The sequence below is a fragment of the Sordaria macrospora genome, chromosome 7 (assembly GCF_033870435.1).
Source record: "Sordaria macrospora chromosome 7, complete sequence".
Taxonomy (NCBI): domain Eukaryota; kingdom Fungi; phylum Ascomycota; class Sordariomycetes; order Sordariales; family Sordariaceae; genus Sordaria; species Sordaria macrospora.
This window is the reverse complement of record NC_089377.1, coordinates 518,570-541,100: the sequence shown is the minus strand read 5'-3', so window position 1 is coordinate 541,100 and position 22,531 is coordinate 518,570. Positions and strand designations below refer to the sequence as shown.

Sequence of the window (22,531 nt, the reverse complement as noted above, 5' to 3'; positions counted from 1 at the left end):
AGTCCAATTCCAAAACTCCCAACCACCCAAACCTACCTTATGGATAAGAAGCCCCAATCATCTGACTTCCAAGCGCAAATAACAACACCGCACCGCTTCGCTTCAGACACGACACGACACGACACGAAAGCTAAAATGGGGCAGGCAGGCGGATGTGAACATGAACATGCAAATCTGCAGCCGTAAAGGTCCTGCCTGGCCTGGGCTGGCCGGTGATGTCAAGTCATGTCAAGCAACTGTTGTGGAATTTTATGTGAAATGTTATTCAGCAGCAAAATATCGTTTTGTTTTGCTTCTCGTTTGCTGGGCTTTGATTTCCGGTGGAACGATGGTGTGGTGGACGACGTGGGGCCGGTAGACTGCGTCTACTGGTGGCATCCTATGTTGATAGTTGTTAGCATACCTCAGCCTCGACGTGTTTCCCCAGGTCCCAGAACTTGAGTGCTGAGTGAGAGCGAGAGTGAGAGTAAAAAAAGAGAGGGATAGGATGGATAAAGGGAGGAAGAAGGGAAGAGGGTACTGGTGCTGGGGAAGAAGAAAAGAAGAAGAAAAACTAACCAATCATCCAAACTCAGCGGGAAGTATTCATACAACAAATCCGCCGCCTCTAACGACGGACTTCCCATATTCTCTTTCTGACTCTGGTTCATACTCTCGCTCTTCGTATGCGTCGTTGACCCTGAACCAGAACCAGACCCCAAACCAAGTCCCAAACCAACACCACCACCACCACCACCACCTATCCCCATTCCCGTCCCCTTCCCACCCTCCTGTTTCAACCCACCACCACCACATCCAGGCATGGGATACAAAAGACTTGACCCCGACCCCGAATTAGTCCTATTCAAACTCAAAGGCGGACTCCTCATCGTCTCATCCTCCGACAGAGACAAACTAATAGGCAGCGCACCAGCAGTTGGTATTGGTATATTTGGTATTGACGTCGTAGAGGAGGTACTTCTGTGGTGACCCCTTCTGCCTGTGGGGGTAGCTGAGGGTGTTAGATTGTTTCTTCGGGAGCCGTTATTGTTGTTATTGTTGACGTCCGAGGATGAGGATGTCCATGATGGTATTGGTGGTCGAGACCCAGATCCTGATCCCAGGTTTGGAGAGACGGAGGAGGACATGGATACGGACATGGCGAGTTTTTTGTTGGGATGCTGTTGATGTTGGTGTTGGGGGTTGGGTGAAGTGCTGAAGGGTTGGGGGGCTGGAGTTGAGGACCAGTCTGTGGACTAATTTGGCAGAGTTAGTAGCTGAAGACAGGAAAGGAGTAGAGGGGTCGAAGGCCAAGATAGATTTGAGGGTTGGAAAAAGGGCAAAGAATATCGAAGGGCAGTAAAAACACACCTGATTCCCCAACGAGTTCCATCTCTGAAGCATATCCGATCTATCCATGTTTTGCGGTTGCTGCTGCATCCGTTGTTTCCCGTTTTCACTCCCAAACCCAGCACCAACACCGCCGCCAACAGACCCCTCCGTGTTCGTCCTCTGCAACATCCCCATCCCCTTCCGATCGCCCGTCAGCGGTACATCCCTTCTACTATCAAAATTCCTCGGACTCCTTCCCCTGACAATCACCGGCCCTGATTGGATCTCGGCCAACTTGATCAGTTTCTCCCCACTCTCAGTGGTTTTCGCCAACAAGTTAATCTGCACAACATAATGCTGCTGCAACCCTTTTCTCCGCCCATTATTTGCCGTAGCATGTTTAAACTGCAACCGTTTCCAGGACACGGGTATCAACACTCTGTTCCCGCTCCCATCTACCTCCTGGCCTGCTGACAGGTCGAGTAACTGTTTCGGCGGGGTTGTCGCTGTTTTCGACGGTTCTTCTTGCTGTTGTTGTTGTTGTTGCTGCTGTCCCTGGACAGCAGGATTACTCGTACTCTTCCACGGAATCGAAATGATCTCCGTCTGTTTCCCCTCGATACTTTCCACGGCCGTGATGGATGCCCATAATTCTTTGATCTGGGCTTGTTTCCCACCTGCTCCTCCACTTGTATTACCACCACCATTACCACCACCATTACCACCACCATTATCATCATTAGCAAGCAAAAGCGAACATTGTAACGCAGGTCGAGGCAGCGTGATCTGCCCCGTGCACTGCCAAAGATTTCGCCGATAACAAGTTAACTCCAACGGCCTAGCGCCCGGGTGTTGTGCCTGACTCTGTCCACTCTGTCCTTGATCAGGCGTATTACCAGAAAACACATCCTCGGCAACGAAGAACATGCCGTATAATTCGGCGGTCATGTTCAGATCTGCGAACCGCCCCGTTTCAGAGTCGATGAGGGTTGCCTGTCCGGAGGGAATGGGTGGGCTGAACCCCAAAAGTTTGTTGTCGAGGAGGTCGGAGGGCGAGCCGGCTTCGTTGATGCCGCCGCCGCTGATGGTGTTCTTAAGAGCGGCTTCAGCTTCGGCGGCGACAGGGCCAACTATAGGACCCCTGACGGATGGAAGGTTGTATGCTGTGTGGCTGCCCAGGCCGTGATTGTGACTATGCCCTTGCGAGTGTGAGTGCGAGTGCCCCGGGAGGGGAGGATAGGATGTCGTCGTGGAGAAGGGATCATCGAATGTGAAGTTGTCGAAGTCGTAGGCGGATGGAGTAAAAGGGAGGCCGGCGTGAAGGTCCGAGTTGACATCACTGTTGATATGAATTGGGGAGGTTAGTTTTCGGTTACGATTGCGTCTGCCATTGGTGTTGAATGCATTTAGTGACAGTGACTTACAGAAGTGCTTCGTCAAATCCAAAGGGATCACCCATGCCAATTCCCATTCCCATGCCCATGGGTTGTCCAGTGGCATTCAGCCCGAGGGCGTCAGCGGTATTGGCCGTTGCGCCATTGTGGAGTGGCGGTATGGAGTTGAAGCTGGCCATTGCATCGTCTCGTCGTGGTGTACCTAACAGATGGGTATAAGGTAATTCGATATCGATATCGGTACTGCTCGTGTGTCGATCGCGGTGACGACTAAACGGCGGTGCTAGCTGATTCGAGTGGCAATCTGGCGGGAAGAGATCCCGGATAACGGTGTCTGTCGCTTATGCCTTGCCGCTTCTGAAACACATGGTGGTGTTTCCGTTGTCCGGGGTTGTTTCCCAACTGTCCTCAGTTCAATCGGCTGAGGCTGAGGCTGAACGGATCGAGCCCTGGACTTGTTGGTCGGGGATGGCGAGAGATGGGACTTTTTCTACCATTGGGAGTGTAGCTCGATATCAAGGGTCTGGTCGAGATTGCGCCGTGTGATCAGTCGAGGTGGAATGGCGTTGCGACGGGACCGGTGCGAGTGTGTGGTGGTATTATCGTTGTCGGCTTGCACCAACTTGATCCAGTCGGAAGGTCAGCGAGGCCAGGCAGAGAGGCTGTGATCAACTGTATCTGCAGCAGTTATAGTGTTCAGAAAGAGACCAAGTGGCGAGGCCATGGTAGCGTCGTACAGAAAATTGACCGCCAAGACACTGTTCGCTTGGGGGGTTGGGTATGCCGTGTTTACGCCGATAACCCTAGAGACTCAGGTTACACTGACACTCCATGACCCTCAGATTGTCGCCGTCAGAGTCAATTGCGTTTCATGCTCCATACCGTGTTGTGGAAATCCATCCTTTCGCTCAGAACAAACTGGTGAGCGTTCAATGGCATCTAGAAGAAGACATGACGGGATGAATGAAAGAAAAAGCTCGAGTGGAGAAGCGATGAACCCCAGACGGGACAAGTGGAGACCTTTCTTCCCGTCAAGAGTGGAGTCTGGGGTCCCCGACGAACACAGTGTCAATTTGGAACCGGTGTTTGGTGGATTTGGCGACGACATGATCACAGATCACCTTGAAGATATTATGACGACGGCTAATCTTAACGGTTGATATAAGAACGAGCAAGTGGGTTGAGAAGGTCTCGTATCAATGATTTTGAACAAATCTACGTCGACCCTTTCTCATCTACCTTCATCCTCCCTTCTTCCTCAACCATACCCGCCAACGATACCGCCGCCCCAAGCAACGAACTTTCCTTCGCCTGAACCAACTCTATCCTCCTCTCTTTCAGATCGTTCCCCGACGAGACTATCAATTGATTCAAGTAAGACTGTAGCGTCTCCTTGTATCCAGGAAAGTGCGACAAAACCGACCCCGTATATCCTACCGTGGTCCGCTCTATCTGTAGTTCTACTGCTGTCTCTTCGCTAAATGGTGACTCTGGCTCAAGTTCATCTAAAAGAATTTGTTCGGCCTCATTCTTCAGCTCCCACAACACGAACAACGAGGCTGCGACAATGGAAGCCGATCGCTGAGCTATGTAACCTGCTAGTTGCTGTATGACTTGCATGTCCTCGGTGCTAGGAAGCCCTGATGGCAGGTGGTAGAGCTGCGAGAACACTTCTTTTGCTTTGCCTCCGGAGTCCAGTCCACTGGTGAGTTGATTTTGTTAGCAAGCTGGGCGTAAAGAGATAACTGATAAAGAGAGGGAGAAACTTACTCTACCATCAACGACATTGTCTCCGTATCCATAAAGTAAGCTTCCAACAGTAGTGGTGGTATTTCTCCTCCTAGTACACCCGTTGTCTTGATCGCTTCTAGCAATGCAATACGGAAGACTTCACCGAGGTAGTATCCACTGACCGGATGCTCAAGCGGCTGAAAGTCCGGTCTTTCGTGACCAGCTTTGAGTATCTTATCCCACCTCGTCAGGGGCAAGATACCATGGCCGAACATGCCCAGCTCCGTGTTGACCATAACGTGACTCGCTTGCTCGTACCAGCTGTCGGGTCTGTCTCCGAACTTGGGCTTTCCGATCAGGTTTATTGGAAGGTGGGCGGCAATGTTTACACCCGTTCCAAGAATCAGCCCGAAGCGGGTTGAGGGGTTGAAGTATGCTGACGAAAGCAGAGTGGCGTTGGAATCGTTGACGATGGAGACTACCTCAACGTTCACTTCGAGTTCTCGGAAAACCATGTTGCATGTGGCGCCTAGGTCCTGTCCGATCAGTCCGTCGCATGCAAGAAAACTCTTGCCCATGGGGCAGATATTTCCTCCGTTGGGAGATGTTTGCCTGTCGTGATGTTAGTTGACTGAATTCGGAATGAAAGAAGGGCGAGGTGCGTAACGTACTCTAGAGGAAAGCTCCACGCCATTCCCAGAGGCAATGGGTCTCCCGACTCATATTCCTCTCTCGAAATGTGCCCGGCATCAATGGTCCTTTTAACACTTGTCTCTATTTTTTGTGCCATCCACTTGAAGAAATCTGTTCCTCTTAGTGATCGGGCGCCTTTGTCTATCGTGTGATTGTCCAGATGGACAATGGTGTTGTCGCCATCATTCGTAATTTCTCGGCCTTTAAGATCCACCAAACCAACGCGAAGTGTCGAACCGCCAATGTCAACAGCCAGATACCGACCCCGCTCATGTCCGCCAGGCAGTTGGTGATTGTAGGAGGGAAGCATACATGTTGGCTTGGTCTGTAACCCTTCTAGGAATTGTGCCTTGAGCTTTCGGGAAAGCAACAAAAGAGGGTCGTCTAGGTTCGGATTTGTATCGCTGTTGTTTGGTATGATCAAAGAATGGTCGTGTCGCAGGAAGCGGTTGCTGTCGATTGGTCCGAGAAGTAGTTCCTTGGCCTCTTTGAGGAACTCGTCCCTAGCCCGTTGGAATTTCCTGGTCTGTTTGACTTTGGTTGGGTCGGACTTTGGGCTGATCCAAAAGGCGAGCAAAGTCTGTAGGAAGGACCTGCCTCGGGAGAGCGATTTGAGGGCGTCTATGATTAATCGCTTGAGGGATGCCATTGCGAAAACGAGTGATAGCTTGGCATTTGGAGTCGAGAGTGAAGTTGAGGAAGGAAGCCCTTCTTAAGTCGTCTGAAAGCTCAAGGGAGAATAAGACAGCCTCCGCGTGAAACTAACGATACTCCGATTGAATAATGAATGCTGTTGAGTGTGAGGAAAATAACACGTTGCTGATCTTGTCTCCTTTCACCACTGGGTCACCTGGTGAGCCCAAAGACTGACAGGCCGATGAATACGGATCGTCAAAAGCATACGATGCTGACCTTGAGGCTCTGCTGCAAGAAGAAGCAGTAGTCTAGAGTGTTGGAAATCTGGCGGTAGAGTCGTGTGGTGGTGAGAAGCAACAAGCAAGGTAGCAAGATGGAAGGAAGAGTAACACGAGCTGATGGGGGGAGGAAGGCAAGGAAGTCCGCGAGGAGCCGCAGCTGGAAAACCCACTAATAAAATGTCATGTTACAGCCGTGGAAGCGGGCAATGTTAGTCGCCCAGGGCCCAAAGGGATGCGGCTCTCTTGATCCAGATGCTATGTTGCTAGGGAGCGACACTTTGTTGTCACTCCAAGATATCTCAGCTGAAGCATCAAGTCATCAACAGTCTTGCAGTGAAAGCTAGCGAGTCGGTGAGATGGTGATCACTCAGACCAGCAGCTTTGACTGCGAAGCTGACGACACAAGCTATCAAGGCGGAACATCAACTCGAGAATAATATGGAGGTGTTGGGTGCAAGTGTCGAGATATTGCGAATAAAGCGCAGAGCCAATGGCAAGACAAAGCAGCTGGGTGTAACCAGGAGGACGGCAAGCGGGTTGCAACTTGCAGCGCTTGATTCCAAGGGACGGATGCGAGGCGGGGATTCTTTCAGGAGAAAAAAGACCTGGGGAAGGCTCTAATGGAGTGTGTCTCGGGATTTGGCTGTTGGTCGGCCGCTGTGAACATCAAGTGGAGGAATGAACATGGTGGGAAAGTAACGTTGCCTTGGTGTCGCTCTTTTTGGGTTTGAGTCTTGCCCGGTCTTTTTGGGCGCTGAAAGTAGAGGGGCAACTTGACTTTAAGCCATTGCAATCAGTAATCGGGAACAATTGGAGGACAAACCCATAGTTGGTGAACCATGGTCGCTAGGCCTGGCTCGACTTTGGAGTCCGTTCAGAATGCGATGTTGACATGGAGGATTGGAATGTGGGATGGAAAGTTGAAAGATTGAAGGAGTCGGAGTCCAGATTGACAAGCCGAGCCAGGTACAGTGTGACGTTGAGCATGGTCCGTGCATCCGCTCCGACCTGTGCGTTTGACCAGTCTTGGCACTAAAGGCTTAGGTCTGGCGCGCACGAGCCCTATCAAATCACATCATCAAGGAAGGAGCTCGAGGACGACGACGACGTGCAATTTCATCAAACTTTGCGCGTACCTTCCATCATGCTACGAGATTACGAAGCCTTTGAGGCATTGAATGATCTGACACAAGTCGACCGTGCCTCTTACAACATCCCCGCGTTGCTTATCGGATGGAATTACGATGAGTGTCTCCTATCTGGATGATACAGGCCCGGTATCACCTGTACCTGATCAGCACATGACAACGAAGATAACGGTGTGTTGGGACGTCACCTCACAAATGTCTCTCCATCCACACTTTACTCTTCAGTGTCAGTTTACTTTGTGACAAAATCATCACGACAAGTGTCTGTGACCGCCAATCACAATCACACCAACCAGTCACTCTTCTTCCCTTCACAACCGCTGGCCCCGTTGGTCTCCGAAGGGAAGCCATCGACATCATGATTCCAAGATGAACGTTCCATCTGTCCTTCTCCAATCTTAGAGTTGGCATGTTGAGGAACTCGTCTGGAAGTTACCATGGATTGTCGCTGATGCCATTCGCCTTGCGGGGTCGACGCTTTGGTTTGTGGCCCTCGAGGTACCCGTCATGGACTGGAGTGATGGTCGCTCTTGCCAATCTCCGCGTCTGGCGATGAACGAGGATGCCAGTGCACCTTGATAGCTCATTGAGGAATGCCCTACTAAAAGTCCCACAAACTTCTATTTCTCCCGTCGTTTGAGTCGAGTCTTTCCCCGTAGAGGACTTCCAGACATTGCTTTTCAGACAGTATCTTTAGCCCGTTATTGGACTGGCATTATCATCTCTTATTCCTCTTCCATTCGTGCACTCTGTCTTCAATACTCCTACCATTCAAGCATCACCCAGTTGGCGACATGAGGCTCATCATCCGCGACAATGCTGAAGCTGCCAGCTCCTACGTGGCCGACTACATCGTCAACCGCATCACCTCCTTCTCTCCTACTCCAACTCGTCCCTTTGTCCTTGGTCTCCCGACCGGCTCCAGTCCCCTTGGTATCTACAAGTCTCTCGTGGAGAAGTACGAGACTGGCTTGGTCTCTTTCGAGAATGTGGTAACCTTCAACATGGCATGTTCCCTCCTGTCTCTCGTGTAAACGGCTCACTAATGATCATCTTAGGACGAATACATCTCCCTCTCTCCGACCAACCCTCAATCCTACGCCTCGTATATGCACGACAACTTCTTCTCCCACGTCGATATCCCTCCGCAGAATATCAACCTTCTCAATGGCCTTGCCGCAGACCTCGCTGCCGAGTGCTCACGCTACGAATCCAAGATTGCTGCCGCCGGCGGAATTGACCTGTTTCTTGCCGGCCTGGGAGAGGATGGGCACCTAGCTTTCAACGAGCCCGGCTCCAGCTTGGCTTCACAAACGCGTGTCGTGACACTTACGGAAGATACTATCCTCGCAAACAGTCGTTTCTTCGATAATGATGTGGATAAAATGCCCCGTATGGCCTTGACCGTGGGCGTGAAGACAGTCACGGAGGCGAAGGAAGTGCTGATGATCGTTCTCGGTGCGAGAAAGGCGAGAGCATTGAAAAAGTGTGTAGAGGATGGGGTGAGTTGTATGTGGACGGGCTCGGCATTGCAAATGCACGAGAAGGCTATCGTGGTCTGTGATGAGGAGGCGGCGGGTGAACTAATGTGGAAGACCGTGAGGGTTCGTACATCCATCCATTGGGTATTGGGGGAAGAACAGACGGTGCTAATATGTTGCAGCACTTCAAATCCGTTGAACACCGAGAATCGAGCCATGATCACGGCCGTGACCAATCCTTGTCCACCAGGAACGACCTTGGTACCTCTGAGACCAACCCCAAAACCGCCACCGGACCACTAACACCCGAGGCAACGCCAAAAGCAACGGCCGCCCACACCTCCCCGTCTCCCATTTCTCCAGTAGCCGAAACAGCCCCAATCATTCTCGCAAAACCCGTCGAGCCAGCACAGTCTTCAGTATATACGGCTCTGGAGAAAGAAATCCTCGCTCAACCCGTGCCAAAAAGTCATGGACTCCTGGGTCTCCTCGGGACTTCATCATTTCCACCTATCGAGTCAGCCGCCCGCCATTCCCAAGAGCCGTTTCGAGCTCAGCCTCAGTCCCACTCGCAATCAGATGGTCATACTTCGGACGGAGGTTCTGAGGCAGAGTCGGAGTACATTGACTTAGAGCCAGACAGGATGGCCTCCAGGTTGAGTGATCCCGCTTTTGCCGCTGAAGCATTGAGAAGGTTGACACCTAATCCTGAAGAAGGGAGAAAGTAAGTATTGGAAGTGAGGAGGGCATTGGACTCAAGTCCGATGCTATGTCGGACGTGTGTATGGAGTGGCAAAGAAGATTGTTCCGGTGACTGGATACGTGACGGAGTAAACTGATTGCATTTCCTAGTCTGGGTAATAGCCCAAAGAACGAAGCAAGACTACTAAACAAAGCATATTCTCAGTGTCACCCTGACAGCAAACAAGTGAACATTCGCCCAAGACGTCAAGCCTAGGAGATTGGATAAAGGAGATAAAGTTGTGTATCGCAGTAAGTACCTCTTCAGTCTCCCATAATGGTCAGGAACAAAAACGAAGCCCAAGTCCAAATCACTTTTCAATACCAACTAGTGTTTCCATCGCACCAAAAAACGGAAGATCATGTCGCGAATCATATCCAAACCGCTCAACCAAGCGAAGCAAACTGTAATCACGTTAGCACTTGATCACTGCCTAAAGTGGTTCCCTTGTATCAAGAAAAGGAGACACTCACCTGCTCAACACCATTTGTAACTTGTTCCCAAACCTGCTGGACCTCAAATCCCATGCCCAACAACGTGTCCATGTTATTTCCCAGTCCCAGCCCCAGCCCCACATCTCCATCCCCTGAGTAACTATTACTCACCCAGCTCAACAAACAACAAGCCATCTTATCCCTCTTATTTTGTCTCAACCCCAACATCACCAAGCCCTGCAACACCAAGTTGGCTTGCTGTCCTGTCATAGATGATGATGACACAACAGGCGCAATAATCCCTCCCGTGAACTCCGCCCCGCCACTAGATGCGGACGACGGGAGTGAAGGGTATTCCCTTCCCAAATCACTGCTGATTACTATGGTGCCTACCAGTTGCTCTCCTCTTTCTATCACCGGTGATTGGATCTTGGCGCGAATGATCCACGTGTACGTGGGATTGGAAGAAAACAGAGCGAGGCGGTAGAGGTGGAGGATCTCAGGCGAGGAGTGGGACGAGACGAAGGACAGGGCGGATTCTTGCTCTGCTGTCGGGGTTGGGGTACTTGGGGTGCGGCCATAGATGAGGTCGAAGGATACACCAGCGCGCTGGAGGGTGGTGGGCAGGTCCGGGGGTGAGGACCAGCTTTGGAGGGAGGGGAGGATGAGGTTAAAGATTTTGCGGGTGCGGTTGCGGGTCGACGCTGAAGAAGATGAAGGGGATAAATTCCAGCCGCAGGTGGAAGAGAACCAGGATTTGAGACCCGATGAGGCGGCTGAAGGGGTGGATGTTGTAGAGCTGGGTGTTATAGCTGAGGTGAGGGTATCGGAATGATCAAATGGGATACCAGGGAAGATCCCCGGGATGCAGCAACCCAGCTGAAGTTGTTTGATATCTGGGTGTTTCTGGAGGAGATTTCTCACGGCCCGGCGGTGGAGGGAGTACCCGATGGAAACGTTGCGCTTGGACGGGTCGACGAAGATGGCGCCTATGACGCCCGTGCAAGTGGTGGGGAGGTAGTAAGTGGAGCAAAACCCGTACAAAGCGCCAGTGGAGGAGTTGCGGACTACCAAGTGCTGTTCTTCCATCACCATCTCGTGCTCCGGGTCCCCGGTCGGAATGAAAGCTTGTCTGGTGGACAGCGAGAACGATTGCGGGCCGAAGGCGTAGAAGTACTGATGATTGGGAGCGCTGGCCCTGGCCATGGCGAACAGCAGATCTTTCAGTCCCTTATTGTCTCTCTCCACATCGTAGGACTCGACGAGCCAGTGCTGCGTTCGCGTCTTTGCTTTGCCGCCTGCTGAGTTCTGCACGGCCTTACGTGGTGCTTTGCGGAGGGTACCGGGTAAAGTGCCGCGGGGCGTAAAAGCGCCGAATAGGGCGCGGACTAAAGCCGACATGGCGGTCTCGGTGAAGTCGAATGTGCAGATGTAGGTCCCGATGGACTTGTCCATGGCGAAATCGTAGGGGGAGGAGACGGCTACGACGATGAGGTTCTTCTTGTGTCCGGAGGCTTTGAGGAGGGAACACATCATTGCTACGTGCTTGGTGAAGCCGGCTTGGTAAAGGTTCCTGTTGGCGTCGGCGGTGAGGAGGATGATGGTTGAGGCGCGTTGGATGAGGGATTCGTGGACTTGATTGTGTTAGTGAGATGATGTTGAAGGGGTAGAATAGGGGAGATGGGGATAATTACCTGGCCGCACGCCGTTCGCGGTATACGAAGTATGAAGCAACTTCCCGTGTCTAGCCCTCGCCAGAGACCTCCCAAGTTCCCTAAACACCCCCTCACCACTCATGATGGCACTCCTTTCCCTATGTATCCATTTATCATGCATCGGATTCTCCGACTTGATCCTGGTCGAGCTTCCCTCAAGAATAGTCTTGGTCATTGCGCTCGCCGGCAACGGTTTAACGAGCGGCGTCAGCAACAACAGCTCCTCCTCCTGATGCATGCTCTGATTCAGCGGCAACAGCTTCTCATTGTCCCTCATGACCGTAATCGAGTCATCATACGCCTTCATCGACAAGGCCAAATGACTCGGATGGATCTTCTTCAACAGCTCAACCCCGGGTGGGTTCAACGCCTTGTTCCAATCCGTGCATCCGCGCTTCATCTTCAACACCCTCTTCAAGCTGGTATAAATCCTCTCCCTCGTCAAAACCTCATTCTCCAGCCCCAGCTTGAGTCCAGAAATCGCCTCAAGCTGCACATCATACGCCCTACACAACAACACCAAATCACACCCAGCCTGCACAGCCATGATCGTGCCCGTCCGCACGCCCATCTCCGTCTGCAGCGCCTCCATCTCCAAACACTCCGAAATTGCCACCCCGTCCGTAAACCCCAATTCCTCCCTCAAAAGCTCATCAACCACTTGCTCGCTCAAACACGCATGCGCAACTTTCATACTCGGATTCGCGATCCCGCACCCGCCTACAAACATGGCATCTAGTTTTCCTGTAGCAATCGCGTTTCTAAACGGAACCAGCGCCGATAGCGACAATTCCTCCAGCGTCTGCGTGATAATGGGTATATCCAGATTCGAACCCAGGAAATCGAGGTTGCCGTAGGAAGGGAAATGTTTACCGCAGGTGGCGACGCCGGCGTCTTTGTAGCCCTGCAGGGCGGCGATGCCGTATTGGGAAACTTCTTGCGGGTCGTCGGAGGTTGCGCGTACACCCAGGGGTTGGTAGCGCGCGTTGGTGAGCACGTCGAGGACGGGGCCGAGGATGAGGTTTACACCGCAGGCAGATACTTCGGTGGCGGTGGCTTGGGCGATTTGGTAGGCTAGGTTTAGGTGGTCGGAGTTACCCGAGGAATTACCGGAGGGGGAGGAGGAGAAGGAAGGGCTGGAGGCGGCGGCTTGCCCCATTGATGAGGGAAATTGGCAGATTAGGGACTCGTCGAATAAACTGTTGACGCCGCCGTTTTCTTGATCTAGGGCTATGAGGAGAGGGTATGGGTGGCCGGATGAGTGGGCGATGGTTTGGAGCTTTTGGACGAGCTGGGCTGTTTGTTCGGCGGCTGTGGTCGGGTGTTAGCTTGTGTCATCTTGAGGAGAGAGTTGAGGGAGAAAAAAAAAAAAGGGGGGGGGGGGAGGGGGAGTGATGTCTACATTTCAGGTTCTTAGCTGTGAGTAGGATGGAGCCTAGATGGTGGTCGGCTATGAGTTCACGGATTTGGGGAGTCACTTCGGTGCCGTCCCATCCCATGATTAACATTTGGCCTATGGCCCTGAGGGGGAAAGGAGAGTGAAGTTAGCTATATGTATGGCATCTTGAATGAGGTCAGAGGGGATTATGGAACTATGGAAGCAACTATCCGGGCCGAGACCGGACCGGAGCCGGATAGTGGCCCGGAGGACGGGATTACAGGTCCGGAAGTCATGTGTGAAATAGAGTAGCCATGACGGACGATGACTCGGGGAACGGGATACCGGGACCGGTAATCACAGCCACGTGTGAAGGTAAGTGAGAGATGAGGACTTAGATGAAATGTACGTACCAGTCTAAGTCCTGCCATAGTGGGTCCAGATCGGTATCCATGATGGTGATTGGAGCTGAGGAGGTAGGTCGACTAAGGTCGGTCGATAGGGCTGAAGATGTCTGAGTGAACCAAAAGCGGAGAAGCGGCGCTGTCTCAATGTTCCAGATCGAGACTATTGGGATAATGTCATGTCACGTAACGGCTATGGATACATTCCTGGTATCGCCGGATGGGGGTATTGGTGTTGTTAAAACTGGTGAGTGGTGAGTGGAGGTGAAAGGTTGTGTGTGCCCGGTGTAACAACAGGTCGTCGACATGAATGGAGAACACGTTAACACGGTTGGTGCTGTGTGAGATTGTAGTGCTACAGTAGCCGCTAAGCAACCACTGTGCTTAGGATCGGAAAAGAAAATAATGATTGGACAGCTGACGATAATATCAAAGGCGCTTGGCCGGATTGGGTAGGTGTTGGTTTTGCATTTGATTTGTCTTCCACCAACCTCTTCTGAACTTTAGTTTTCTTCCCGTGATCTTCTCTCTCGAACAACGTCGCTTTTGAGATCTGTCGTTCTTTCCTTTTGGCGTTTGACCGGCAACGTTACATTTGGGAATTTCATGATAAAGACTCGCAACGATCCATATCAACACCCACTCATCTCGGTGTCGAATTGAAGGTGTGATGGATTCGGTGAACCGAGTACCTGGTCCAGCGACCAATCTCAGGCAAACATCTCTCCTCTGGAAATTGTGGTGATAATGAGGTGGTGCTGAGGTAATGGCGATGTGATAGGAAAGCCCTCCACAGCTGAGTTTTGTTTGAGAATTGCCTCTATCATGGACAAATACCGATCCAATCGATGAGCATGTGTTCAGTTCCTGGCGCGATAGTCGACACTCCCCATACTGGCAATCGAAACACAACACACCTCGCACGTATCGTCGTGGACACTGATGATGTCTCGTTACGCCGTTGGCCGTAACACCGGCGAGTGGTTGCGCCTGCCTCTGTCTCCAGTCAGGTTCCCGAGTGCCGGAAATGGCGCGGATTGAAGCCCAACGGCAGCCGCCCGGCGTTTGTGTAGATCCTACTCCACGTCTTATTAGCGTCCGATGTCAAAATATCACCAAGGAAAGAACGACAGCCCAACGAGCCTCATGAGCAAGCGTTCATATCACCAAGCTTTGTCCCGCGATTCTTGACCACTTCCACAAAACCTACTGCCAAGAGCTTAACATATTCACCCTGCTTCACGCAACCTCATTCGCCATGTCATCATCCTCCTCACCTCAAGGCAACGGCACCAACATCACCAAACTCACAAACTGCCGTCTTGTCATCAACGACTCCCTCGTTTCATCCGACCTCTTCATCTCCTCCCAAACCGGCAAGATCCTTGAACCCTCCTCCTTCACCCTCGTCCCGGACGTCACCATAGATCTCCAAAACCGCATCCTCTCCCCCGGTCTAATCGACTGCCAAGTCAACGGCGCCTTCGGCTTCAACTTTTCCTCCTTCACCTCTTCCGCCGAATACAAAGAAAACATCCACACCCTCAACACCAAACTCATCTGCACGGGCGTGACCTCGTACCTGCCCACCTTAACCTCCCAAACGCCCGAGCTGTACCACTCCGTCCTGCCACACCTCGGTCCTCTCGATCCTACAACCATCTCTGAAAACCCTTATTACCCCAGGGGCAGTTCCATATACGAGAAAACCGAACGCTCCCGCAACTGCATCCGCGCCGTCATTCGCAGACCCGGAAATGGCTCCGAATCTCTAGGCGCCCACGTCGAGGGACCCTTTCTCTCGCCTTCTCAGCACGGGATCCATGACCTTTCCGTGCTGCGCACCACCGTCAGTTCTTGGCAAGACGTGGAAGAAGTCTACGGCCATGCCAATGTTTCGTCTTTAAGAAGAGGCGGAAAAATCAAAATGATCACTCTCGCCCCCGAACTCAGTTCTACCGTCAGTATCATCCCCGAGCTAGTCGAAAAAGGCGTGGTAGTCTCCTTAGGCCACACCGAGGCTTCCCTCTCCGAAGCATCCGCAGCAGTTAGATCCGGAGCAAAGATGATCACCCACCTCTTCAACGCCATGAAACCTCTTCACCACCGGGACCCAGGTCTGTTTGGTCTGCTGGGCTTACCCGAAGACCAGAAAAAGGAGTTATTCTACGGCGTCATAGCCGACGGCATCCACGTGCACTCCACCATCGTTTCTCTAGCCTATAACCTGCACCCGCAAGGTTTCGTCCTGGTAACAGACGCGATGCACCTATCTGGCATGCCAGATGGGAAGTACGAGTGGGTCAATGGCGGACGCAAAGAATGGATTGAGAAGAAGGGAAGTCAGTTGTGTATTGCTGAACCACCATCACCCTCGCTGCCACCCCCTTCACACCCTGCGCCATCGCGAAGGTCATCAACATCATCCACATCATCCACAGACTCCTCACACCTAGCATACCTAGACAGAGAAACGCGAGCTGAAGTCGAAGCCGAACGAGCAGCCATCAAAGAAATAACGCAGATGGAGAAGAAAGACAGCATACTTTCTCCCGGATGTGCAGCAATGTGCAAGGCCAAAGCAGCAAGCTTGAAGGCAAAGTACGGAAGGAGGGAGAAGGAGATGATGGGTGAGCCGAAGAAGAAGGGAAGGCAGGAAGAGAAGGAAACGAAAGAAAAGAAATGGGGAGGAATAGCAGGCTCATCCGCCACGCTTCTCGAATGCGTAAATAATCTGTTGCTATGGACGGGTATGTCAATACCAAAAGCGCTGGCGAGCGTGACTAGTACGCCGGCGGAGATGTTGGGGTTGGAATCTGTGAAAGGGAGTTTGCAGCCGGGAGCGGATGCAGATTTGGTGGTGTTTGGGGAGGTGGATGTTGAGGTGGAGGATTTGCTGGGTGGAAGTGGAAGTGGGAAGACAAAAAGGAAGCAGTTGGTTGTTGAGGAGGTTTGGAAATTTGGGGTGAGAGTTTTTGTGAGAGAGGGGAATGGGGATGGGACTGCTGTCGCGGGTGCGAGCGCATGATGGGAGGGAGTTGGAACTTGGTGGATGAAGTCTTGGTCACCTGCAGCTTGGTTTCTTTGGAGCGCGGGTAGATTGTAGAATGCTGGAAATCCTCAACGCTGAATGCCCTGCCTGCTGGCTTGCCGTTTGGTTACCTATGCATAATGAATAAAAACCATGGTTCCCGCCCGCTAAGTCATAACTTCAACAAAACACCAGTCATCCTCTCAATACAACTGGCCATCCGCAGCTCAAAAAGGTACAAGTCAATCCTTTCCCATCCATTTGCTACTTTGTAGAACAACTCATCATCATGCTGTGAAGTGTTTCGCTTTCCTTGCTCCATCTACCTACCCCCTTACCAATATCGTGCTCCTTCGCCGTCGTCCACAAGGTATTAGACAGAACAAATTATCTATCCAGTAAAGAAGTTGAAAACCCCAAAAACGTATCCATATCATGTGATCGTCATCATCTCATCCCTGGCATATTTGCCATGTTCATCCCACCTACGACCACTTAGGCTCGTCACTCTCCACCTTAGGGGTCGAGACAGCATTCCGGTCAGCGAACGGATCGTTTTCGTCCTCGTCGACGTCACTATCCTCGTCATCAGACGGCTCCACCCGTCTTGTGGGCGGCTTCAACATCGACGGCTTCGAAGCTGCAGACGGTCGCGGAGGCGGCGCAGGGCGAGGGGGCATCGGAGGCGGACTCGTGGGGGAGTTGGTGACGCTGAGACCGGCCATGCCAGCAACAGGGGCGCGAGGACTGCTGGGTACGCTGCCGCCGGATTCTTTGGCTTTGGCGGCTTTTTCGGTTGCCACTGGAAGACGTTAGCAGATGAGGGCGAGCAAGAAGAAGTAGAGAGGAACATACTCCGATAAAGGTGTGCCTGCTCAGCGAGATCATCGTCCGAGTCACTGTCCGCGTCAATAGAGCGGTCCAGCTGCTCAAAAGTCATGAGCGCTTGAACGAGTTCGTCGTTGGCGTGTAGAAGGCCTCCTAACCATTGTTCGGATTCGACATGTTGAATCTGTGTTTGTTAGCAACCCGCTCAGGTCTGGTCGATTGTACAATGTCACATACATATCTCAAGATGTTCCTCCTGAGCTTTTTGCACTTCTCGAATCGGTCTACTGCGGTCGAGTTCTCTGAAATGCGCTCCTTCTCTCTGTTGATGGATTGCAGAGTGTTCATCAGGTTCGTGGAGGCAATAGACGCCTCGGCGATACTCCTCGTCATCTGATCCTTCTCGGCTTCGAGGTTGAATGGCTTGTGCTTCTTAGATTTGCTGCTGCTCTTCTTCGACTTGTCTTTATTGGAGGATCGACTGGAGGAGTGCGCATGGCCACTAGAACTGGACACCGTCGGCCTACGCGATGACAAGGAAGATGGCTGTGCAGTTGACGAGCTGGGCTGAGTAGCTGAAGTGCTTGCGGGTGCTGGGCGTTCCTCCTCCTCGTCTTCGCCAAAAGGGTTCTCGGTCTCCTTAAGTACCTTGGACCTCTCTTGGGTGACGACTTGCTTGCGCCGGGGAAGTTCCTGGAGCTGTGTGAGCATGACGGGCGGACTTGTGGTGTAGACTGCAAGGAGCTTACCCTGTAGAGGTTCGCGACACGCTCCATACCGGGAGTGCTCTTGTAGGCAGTCCAGCTGCGAAACATTTCGGTGCACTTCTTCTTCACCAAGGGGTCCGAAAGCTCGGCGGTACCACAGAAGCGCAAGCGCTCAAGGAGGGGCTCGTCCGCAAAGGAACGCTGGAATCGAGCACCCGCATTTTGGATCAGAGCATCGAGGATGGTCAGGGCTCGGAGCTGGCGATGCAGGTTTCCATATTTGAGTTTCTTGCGAATGGCACGGGCAGCCTCAGTCGGACCAGAAGCCTGGAGGTTGATGGCTTCGATAAGCTCGGGGATACCGCTGAGATCGTCTTCGGCAAAGGTTTCACTCGTCAATCGTTCGATGTCGACCGTGACGGCCGTGTAGGGTTTCTGTTCTGGCCTGTTAGCGAATGTGCGGGACGAAGCTATTTAGAGCACCTTGGGGCGTTTACCGAGGAAGAGAACATGATAGCGTCAAGTAGCGCGAAGCTGACTGTCTGAGTTGTTTGGTCGTAAAGAATAAAGTACGGGAAAATAGAAGTTGAGAAAGCTGCGCAGTCGTACCACTCGATGCCGCGAGCGGTTGTGGTAGAAGAAGAGTGAAAAGCGACGGGAAAGTCAACAAAGCCGCGTCGACTTGGAGCTGGTTATAGTCAGAGGGGCGCAGTCGCAGCCGCTAGAGGAAACGATGGCTTGACCAAGGAAAGACAATCAATGGAGGGCGTGTAAAGTTCTCGTCGTTAGAGAAAGCCTAAGAGAAGGCGCAGTCTGTCGAGGCAAGCGCGATAAGATAACGGCAGCAGTCGTGCCTGCTCAGCAGTGCAGTGATGTGATGCTGTGATGCGAGGGGCGGCTGATGCAGGAGCGAACAATGGCGGGGTACGGGGAGCTTGAATTCATGTGACGCCGTGAAACCGGATTCTGTCGCGCCCAGCGTTTCTTTCGACAACCCTTCAAACACTGTCACCAACAGTGGATTTGTCTTCGTGATGCCTTCAACAATGGGATAAAGATGCGAGAAGTGTAAGAACTTGGAAGTTTCAAACGGCGCAACTGCATCCAATTCGATGCTTCCTTGACAATGCCCCGGTCGCCGGTCCTTGGCGTTGAGCTTTCAGGGCACAAGCTCCCTACAAATCTCGGCCCGGTCCCGAATTATGGGGCTCCGGTTCGCTATAATGCGGGGCCGGATTTCTTGGCACTTTCCCCCTCGCTCCGGCTGCCGGCCAGCTGCCCGCCGGGGGACGTCCAGAATAGGAAACTATGACTTATACATGGCCATCGTCATCTGCATTAACAACCTGGCGACTTGCATCTTCCAATACTCAAGGTCACAAAATTTTCGAACATTTGTCTCCGCAATTCCTCTTCGAAATTTGTCCTGCCTCTCTTCCCATCATGTCCGTCCTCCTCGTTCTTTCATCAACGGCTTCCCTCCCGGGCCCAATCTCAAAAGGCCAACCGTACCCCAATGGCTTCGATCTCGGCAGCACCGTGATGCTCCCATACCTTTAACAATATTATTGGTCTTGGTTTGTGTGCAACCGGACACTCTGCCCCATCTCAGAACCTGACAGACACAGGCACAGAGCCCGAGTGAAGTCATGGATATGATGGACCCTTCGAGTACGGTAACTATCGATGCTCCGTAAGTCCAATATTTATTGACATCATGTCTTGAATGGCAATGCTAACTTTTCTATTCTAGTCATGATGTGCCCTCTTGTTTAACCACCACAACCCTTCCGGCTAATGATGCCGCACCGGTCAACTCCAACGACATGGTTCTAGACGGGCCAAGCGCAGTTCCATCGGAGCTTCATCATCCGGCTACTTCCTCTACTCTGAAACGCCGAAACACCAATGGGAGCCACCAAGAGAGCAAGAGACGAGGACCTGCAGTTCAATCCCTCGAAACCTTCTCGGAGTATCATGGTTATGGCGACAATGTTACGGTTGGGTATTCATCATGGGAAGAAGGCGATACCCAAGGGCATATGTATGCGGACACCATGCCCTTCGACCCGGAAGGCTCCTGGTCTCCCCCATACTCCAAATCCGAGCTGTTAGAGCTGTGTGCCAACAACCCATGTGCCGGTAGAGAAGATTGTGAAGAAACGGATGCTTCGTTCTTTAGCAGAGCCATGATCTTTGACTCACTAACAGGTGGTGATCCGCTGGCTTACGGGGGCAACCAGGACGTGTTCACATTCCACAATGACCCTATGTGTGACGCGGCTCAGCCCAATGTGTATGAGGCTCCATCCGATGACAGCAAATCTGCGACTGCTGACGAGTACTCGGTCGCATCGTCACACGAAGAAGCTATGGTGAAGCTGGTTGACTCCCTGCCGGAGCCTCAGGCACAGATTCCGCCGTCCAGTATCATTAAAGCCATCGAGGGAAACTCTACGCCTGAGATATTTGACCCAAGTCTACGGAGATCAACGCCACGGAGCAGTCCTAAGATCTGTTCCATTTCCGAGGGGAACAATCAACCTGCCGACGCCGAGAACTTGCTTGACGAGGACATTGACTGGGATGAGGTTCTTCAACAACTGCCCGCTGCTCCAAAGAATTCCTACTCTTCTCATTCTCCTGGGTTCTTCAATAACAATAGCCAGCCGCTTGATCATGCAATGGAGTGGATGCAGTCTCGCTCAATCAGCCAGATGAGGTACCAGCCATTCACTAGGCCGGCATTCCCCAGCCCGTTGCGGAACAAGTCCCCTGTAGAGGGCTTATCAAACTCAACCGTCCTGAGAACATGCTTCCGCCTGGGTTCGGTATTCAAAGAAGTGGCTGCGTGTCTTCGAACTGAACAAGAGGTGACCTTTGAGCTTTTTGCCAGAGTGTCCTATTCGTCGAGGGAAAAGGGTTCGCGGGTTCAACATTTTCAGGCCATTGATCTTTTTGAGGACCAGCCTCCACACCTATCAGGCGTTCTGACTAGGTGGAAAAACGACAGTCTGGTGGAAAAGGAGACCTCCAGGTTCCTCGACGATACAAACAACAAGATGTGCCGCTTTATGTGTCGACCGAGAAAGGCCAAAAAGTCTGAGGTCGGTTGGGAGCTCGAAGTGTTGCGTATCAGAGTCACTGATTGGAACGAGATCGAGAGTATCAAGAGTGTTGTCTGCTACGAATAACCTACGGGAACGGTTGTGCACTGCTAGGTTTGTTTTATTGATCTCTTAACCAGTATCAGCCAAAATTATGTTTGATGTCTCCATGAGTGGCTCTCCGACGGGCTGGAGAGGAAGCAAACCAAATTATGGCTGCTCATTCATCTCATTTCCCCATCTAGCCGAAGAAGAGTCTCCTGGCGAAGACTTGCAAGGCTTTGCTTTGGCTCAATAGGTAAGTCCCACACTATTCTTAGCAAGCACTTGCACAGCTCACGCAGTTGGTCACTAACTACTGAAGTAGTCATCTGATATACCGCTGCGAGGCTAATTTGGTCCGATGTCCGTGTCTTTTTCTCCTTCCATCCTCTATCACCGTACAGAACATCTCCGTAGCTCTAATCAGTCACCTTTCTTTCATCCGTTCTCATGCAGCCGATTAAGCCTTCATGCTGATCATCATCCTGATTGTGTGCTCCCCGGAATTTACGGGGTATAAAAAGATCTCTAGCACTACCATTTTCAATCTTCTCTTTCCTTCCTCATCCTCTCACAGCAACCAGTCAGCCTTTTCTCAGATCTTCTCCCTTCATCTTTCAGGTTCTGCAGTTAAATCCCCCCTTCAGGTTCGATGCCACAGTCAATCATCACATTTGGTTTCCCCTGCAGTTTTTTGCTTCCGCATTCATTGGCCTAATTTCCACGATGGATGTTCCCATCAAGGAAGAGGAGCCCTCGACAGCAGACGAGGCTTCCAGTAACGTCGTCAGTCATGGGAAACCCCTCCCATTTGCCTGGGACAGCTGCTCCAAGGAGCTATTTCGGTCTCGCGTATCTATCAAGCAACAAGCTGTCGACGATGCCTATCGCCATGCAAAGTTTATTCGCCAGGCCATCTCAACAGTTTGGGATGATGAAGGGTCAGAGGCATTCAAGGAGCTATTTGATGAAAATATAGTTGCTTGGATGGACGAAACACATAAGTCAAATCACATCGCTTGGAAGCCGCAGAAACTGACAGATACCAACAGTCCAACTCGAAAAAGCTCATGAAGAGTTTGAAGTGCTGGCGGGCGTTGCAGGTATCACAGGCGCTGGCAAGAGCACGGTTCTGAACATGCTCCTGGGTATACCTGAGCTCTTACCTTCCAGCAACTCGGAAGCCTCGACATCATCGGCTTGTCGAATCTCTTGAAACCACGACGATGACCCTGAGCACAGATACCCTGCCGCAGTTGCATTTCGCACGCAAGAGGACGTCCAGCGAGAGCTGGAATTGATTTATGAGACACTTGATGAGTGTCGTAAGATGGAGGAAGTTAGCGCAGACGATGAAGAGGAGTGGTTCAAGCAACAGGCGGAAAACACACCCACTATCAAAGATGGACTGCAGAAGATTTTGGCTGTTTGGGGCAAGGAAAGAGAAGAGGTGGAAAAGCTCTCAGCT

General features: G+C 51.9%; 7 protein-coding genes across 7 annotated transcripts; 3 read left to right on the top strand and 4 right to left on the bottom strand.

Moving 5' to 3' along the window:
• Nucleotides 1-404: 404 nt before the first annotated feature.
• SMAC4_03833 (uncharacterized protein) lies at nt 405-3,675 on the bottom strand (the record flags this gene model as incomplete). The annotated part of the gene is made up of 3 exons (XM_066090011.1): nt 2,736-3,675; nt 1,351-2,650; nt 405-1,235 (listed from the first exon to the last, which is right to left on the bottom strand). The coding sequence occupies exons 1-3, from the start codon at nt 2,882-2,884 to the stop codon at nt 405-407; spliced, it is 2,280 nt and encodes a 759-aa protein (XP_065947664.1). The 5' UTR covers nt 2,885-3,675.
• A 160-nt stretch (nt 3,676-3,835) lies between these two features.
• SMAC4_03834 (uncharacterized protein) lies at nt 3,836-7,158 on the bottom strand. Its single transcript, XM_003347688.3, has 3 exons — nt 5,108-7,158; nt 4,476-5,048; nt 3,836-4,407 (listed from the first exon to the last, which is right to left on the bottom strand). Exons 1-3 carry the CDS (start codon nt 5,776-5,778, stop codon nt 3,921-3,923), a joined length of 1,731 nt encoding a protein of 576 aa, XP_003347736.2. The 5' UTR covers nt 5,779-7,158; the 3' UTR covers nt 3,836-3,920.
• Nucleotides 7,159-7,933: 775 nt separating this feature from the next.
• On the top strand, nt 7,934-9,695 carry SMAC4_03835 (uncharacterized protein). Its single transcript, XM_003347689.2, has 3 exons — nt 7,934-8,186; nt 8,253-8,798; nt 8,858-9,695. The coding sequence occupies exons 1-3, from the start codon at nt 7,989-7,991 to the stop codon at nt 9,401-9,403; spliced, it is 1,290 nt and encodes a 429-aa protein (XP_003347737.1). The 5' UTR covers nt 7,934-7,988; the 3' UTR covers nt 9,404-9,695.
• A 108-nt stretch (nt 9,696-9,803) lies between these two features.
• Nucleotides 9,804-13,074, bottom strand: SMAC4_03836 (uncharacterized protein; the record flags this gene model as incomplete). The annotated part of the gene is made up of 4 exons (XM_003347690.2): nt 9,804-9,821; nt 9,891-11,485; nt 11,546-12,877; nt 12,969-13,074. 4 exons carry the CDS (start codon nt 13,072-13,074, stop codon nt 9,804-9,806), a joined length of 3,051 nt encoding a protein of 1,016 aa, XP_003347738.2.
• Nucleotides 13,075-14,454: 1,380 nt separating this feature from the next.
• SMAC4_03837 (uncharacterized protein) lies at nt 14,455-16,447 on the top strand. Its single transcript, XM_003347691.2, has one exon. It carries the CDS (start codon nt 14,607-14,609, stop codon nt 16,374-16,376), a length of 1,770 nt encoding a protein of 589 aa, XP_003347739.2. The 5' UTR covers nt 14,455-14,606; the 3' UTR covers nt 16,377-16,447.
• Nucleotides 16,448-16,483: 36 nt separating this feature from the next.
• Nucleotides 16,484-18,884, bottom strand: SMAC4_03838 (uncharacterized protein). Its single transcript, XM_003347692.2, has 5 exons — nt 18,412-18,884; nt 17,957-18,349; nt 17,445-17,906; nt 17,235-17,391; nt 16,484-17,181 (listed from the first exon to the last, which is right to left on the bottom strand). The coding sequence occupies exons 1-5, from the start codon at nt 18,424-18,426 to the stop codon at nt 16,865-16,867; spliced, it is 1,344 nt and encodes a 447-aa protein (XP_003347740.1). The 5' UTR covers nt 18,427-18,884; the 3' UTR covers nt 16,484-16,864.
• Nucleotides 18,885-18,956: 72 nt separating this feature from the next.
• Nucleotides 18,957-21,317, top strand: SMAC4_03839 (uncharacterized protein). The gene is made up of 2 exons (XM_003347693.2): nt 18,957-19,607; nt 19,668-21,317. Exons 1-2 carry the CDS (start codon nt 19,564-19,566, stop codon nt 21,106-21,108), a joined length of 1,485 nt encoding a protein of 494 aa, XP_003347741.1. The 5' UTR covers nt 18,957-19,563; the 3' UTR covers nt 21,109-21,317.
• The last annotated feature ends 1,214 nt before the right edge of the window (nt 21,318-22,531 follow it).

Coding starts and splice junctions, on each gene's coding strand:
- SMAC4_03837 (XM_003347691.2), top strand. CDS start 14,607: ATGTCATCATCCTCCTCACCTCAAGGCAACGGCACCAACATCACCAAA.
- SMAC4_03835 (XM_003347689.2), top strand. CDS start 7,989: ATGAGGCTCATCATCCGCGACAATGCTGAAGCTGCCAGCTCCTACGTG. Junction 8,187..8,252: donor TGGTCTCTTTCGAGAATGTG/GTAACCTTCAAC, acceptor TGATCATCTTAG/GACGAATACATCTCCCTCTC. Junction 8,799..8,857: donor TAATGTGGAAGACCGTGAGG/GTTCGTACATCC, acceptor AATATGTTGCAG/CACTTCAAATCCGTTGAACA.
- SMAC4_03838 (XM_003347692.2), bottom strand. Junction 17,907..17,956: donor GTGTCGCGAACCTCTACAGG/GTAAGCTCCTTG, acceptor ATGCTCACACAG/CTCCAGGAACTTCCCCGGCG. Junction 17,182..17,234: donor GCAGGCACACCTTTATCGGA/GTATGTTCCTCT, acceptor AACGTCTTCCAG/TGGCAACCGAAAAAGCCGCC.
- SMAC4_03834 (XM_003347688.3), bottom strand. CDS start 5,778: ATGGCATCCCTCAAGCGATTAATCATAGACGCCCTCAAATCGCTCTCC. Junction 5,049..5,107: donor GCGTGGAGCTTTCCTCTAGA/GTACGTTACGCA, acceptor ACATCACGACAG/GCAAACATCTCCCAACGGAG. Junction 4,408..4,475: donor ACAATGTCGTTGATGGTAGA/GTAAGTTTCTCC, acceptor TCAACTCACCAG/TGGACTGGACTCCGGAGGCA.
- SMAC4_03839 (XM_003347693.2), top strand. CDS start 19,564: ATGGATATGATGGACCCTTCGAGTACGGTAACTATCGATGCTCC. Junction 19,608..19,667: donor ACGGTAACTATCGATGCTCC/GTAAGTCCAATA, acceptor TTTCTATTCTAG/TCATGATGTGCCCTCTTGTT.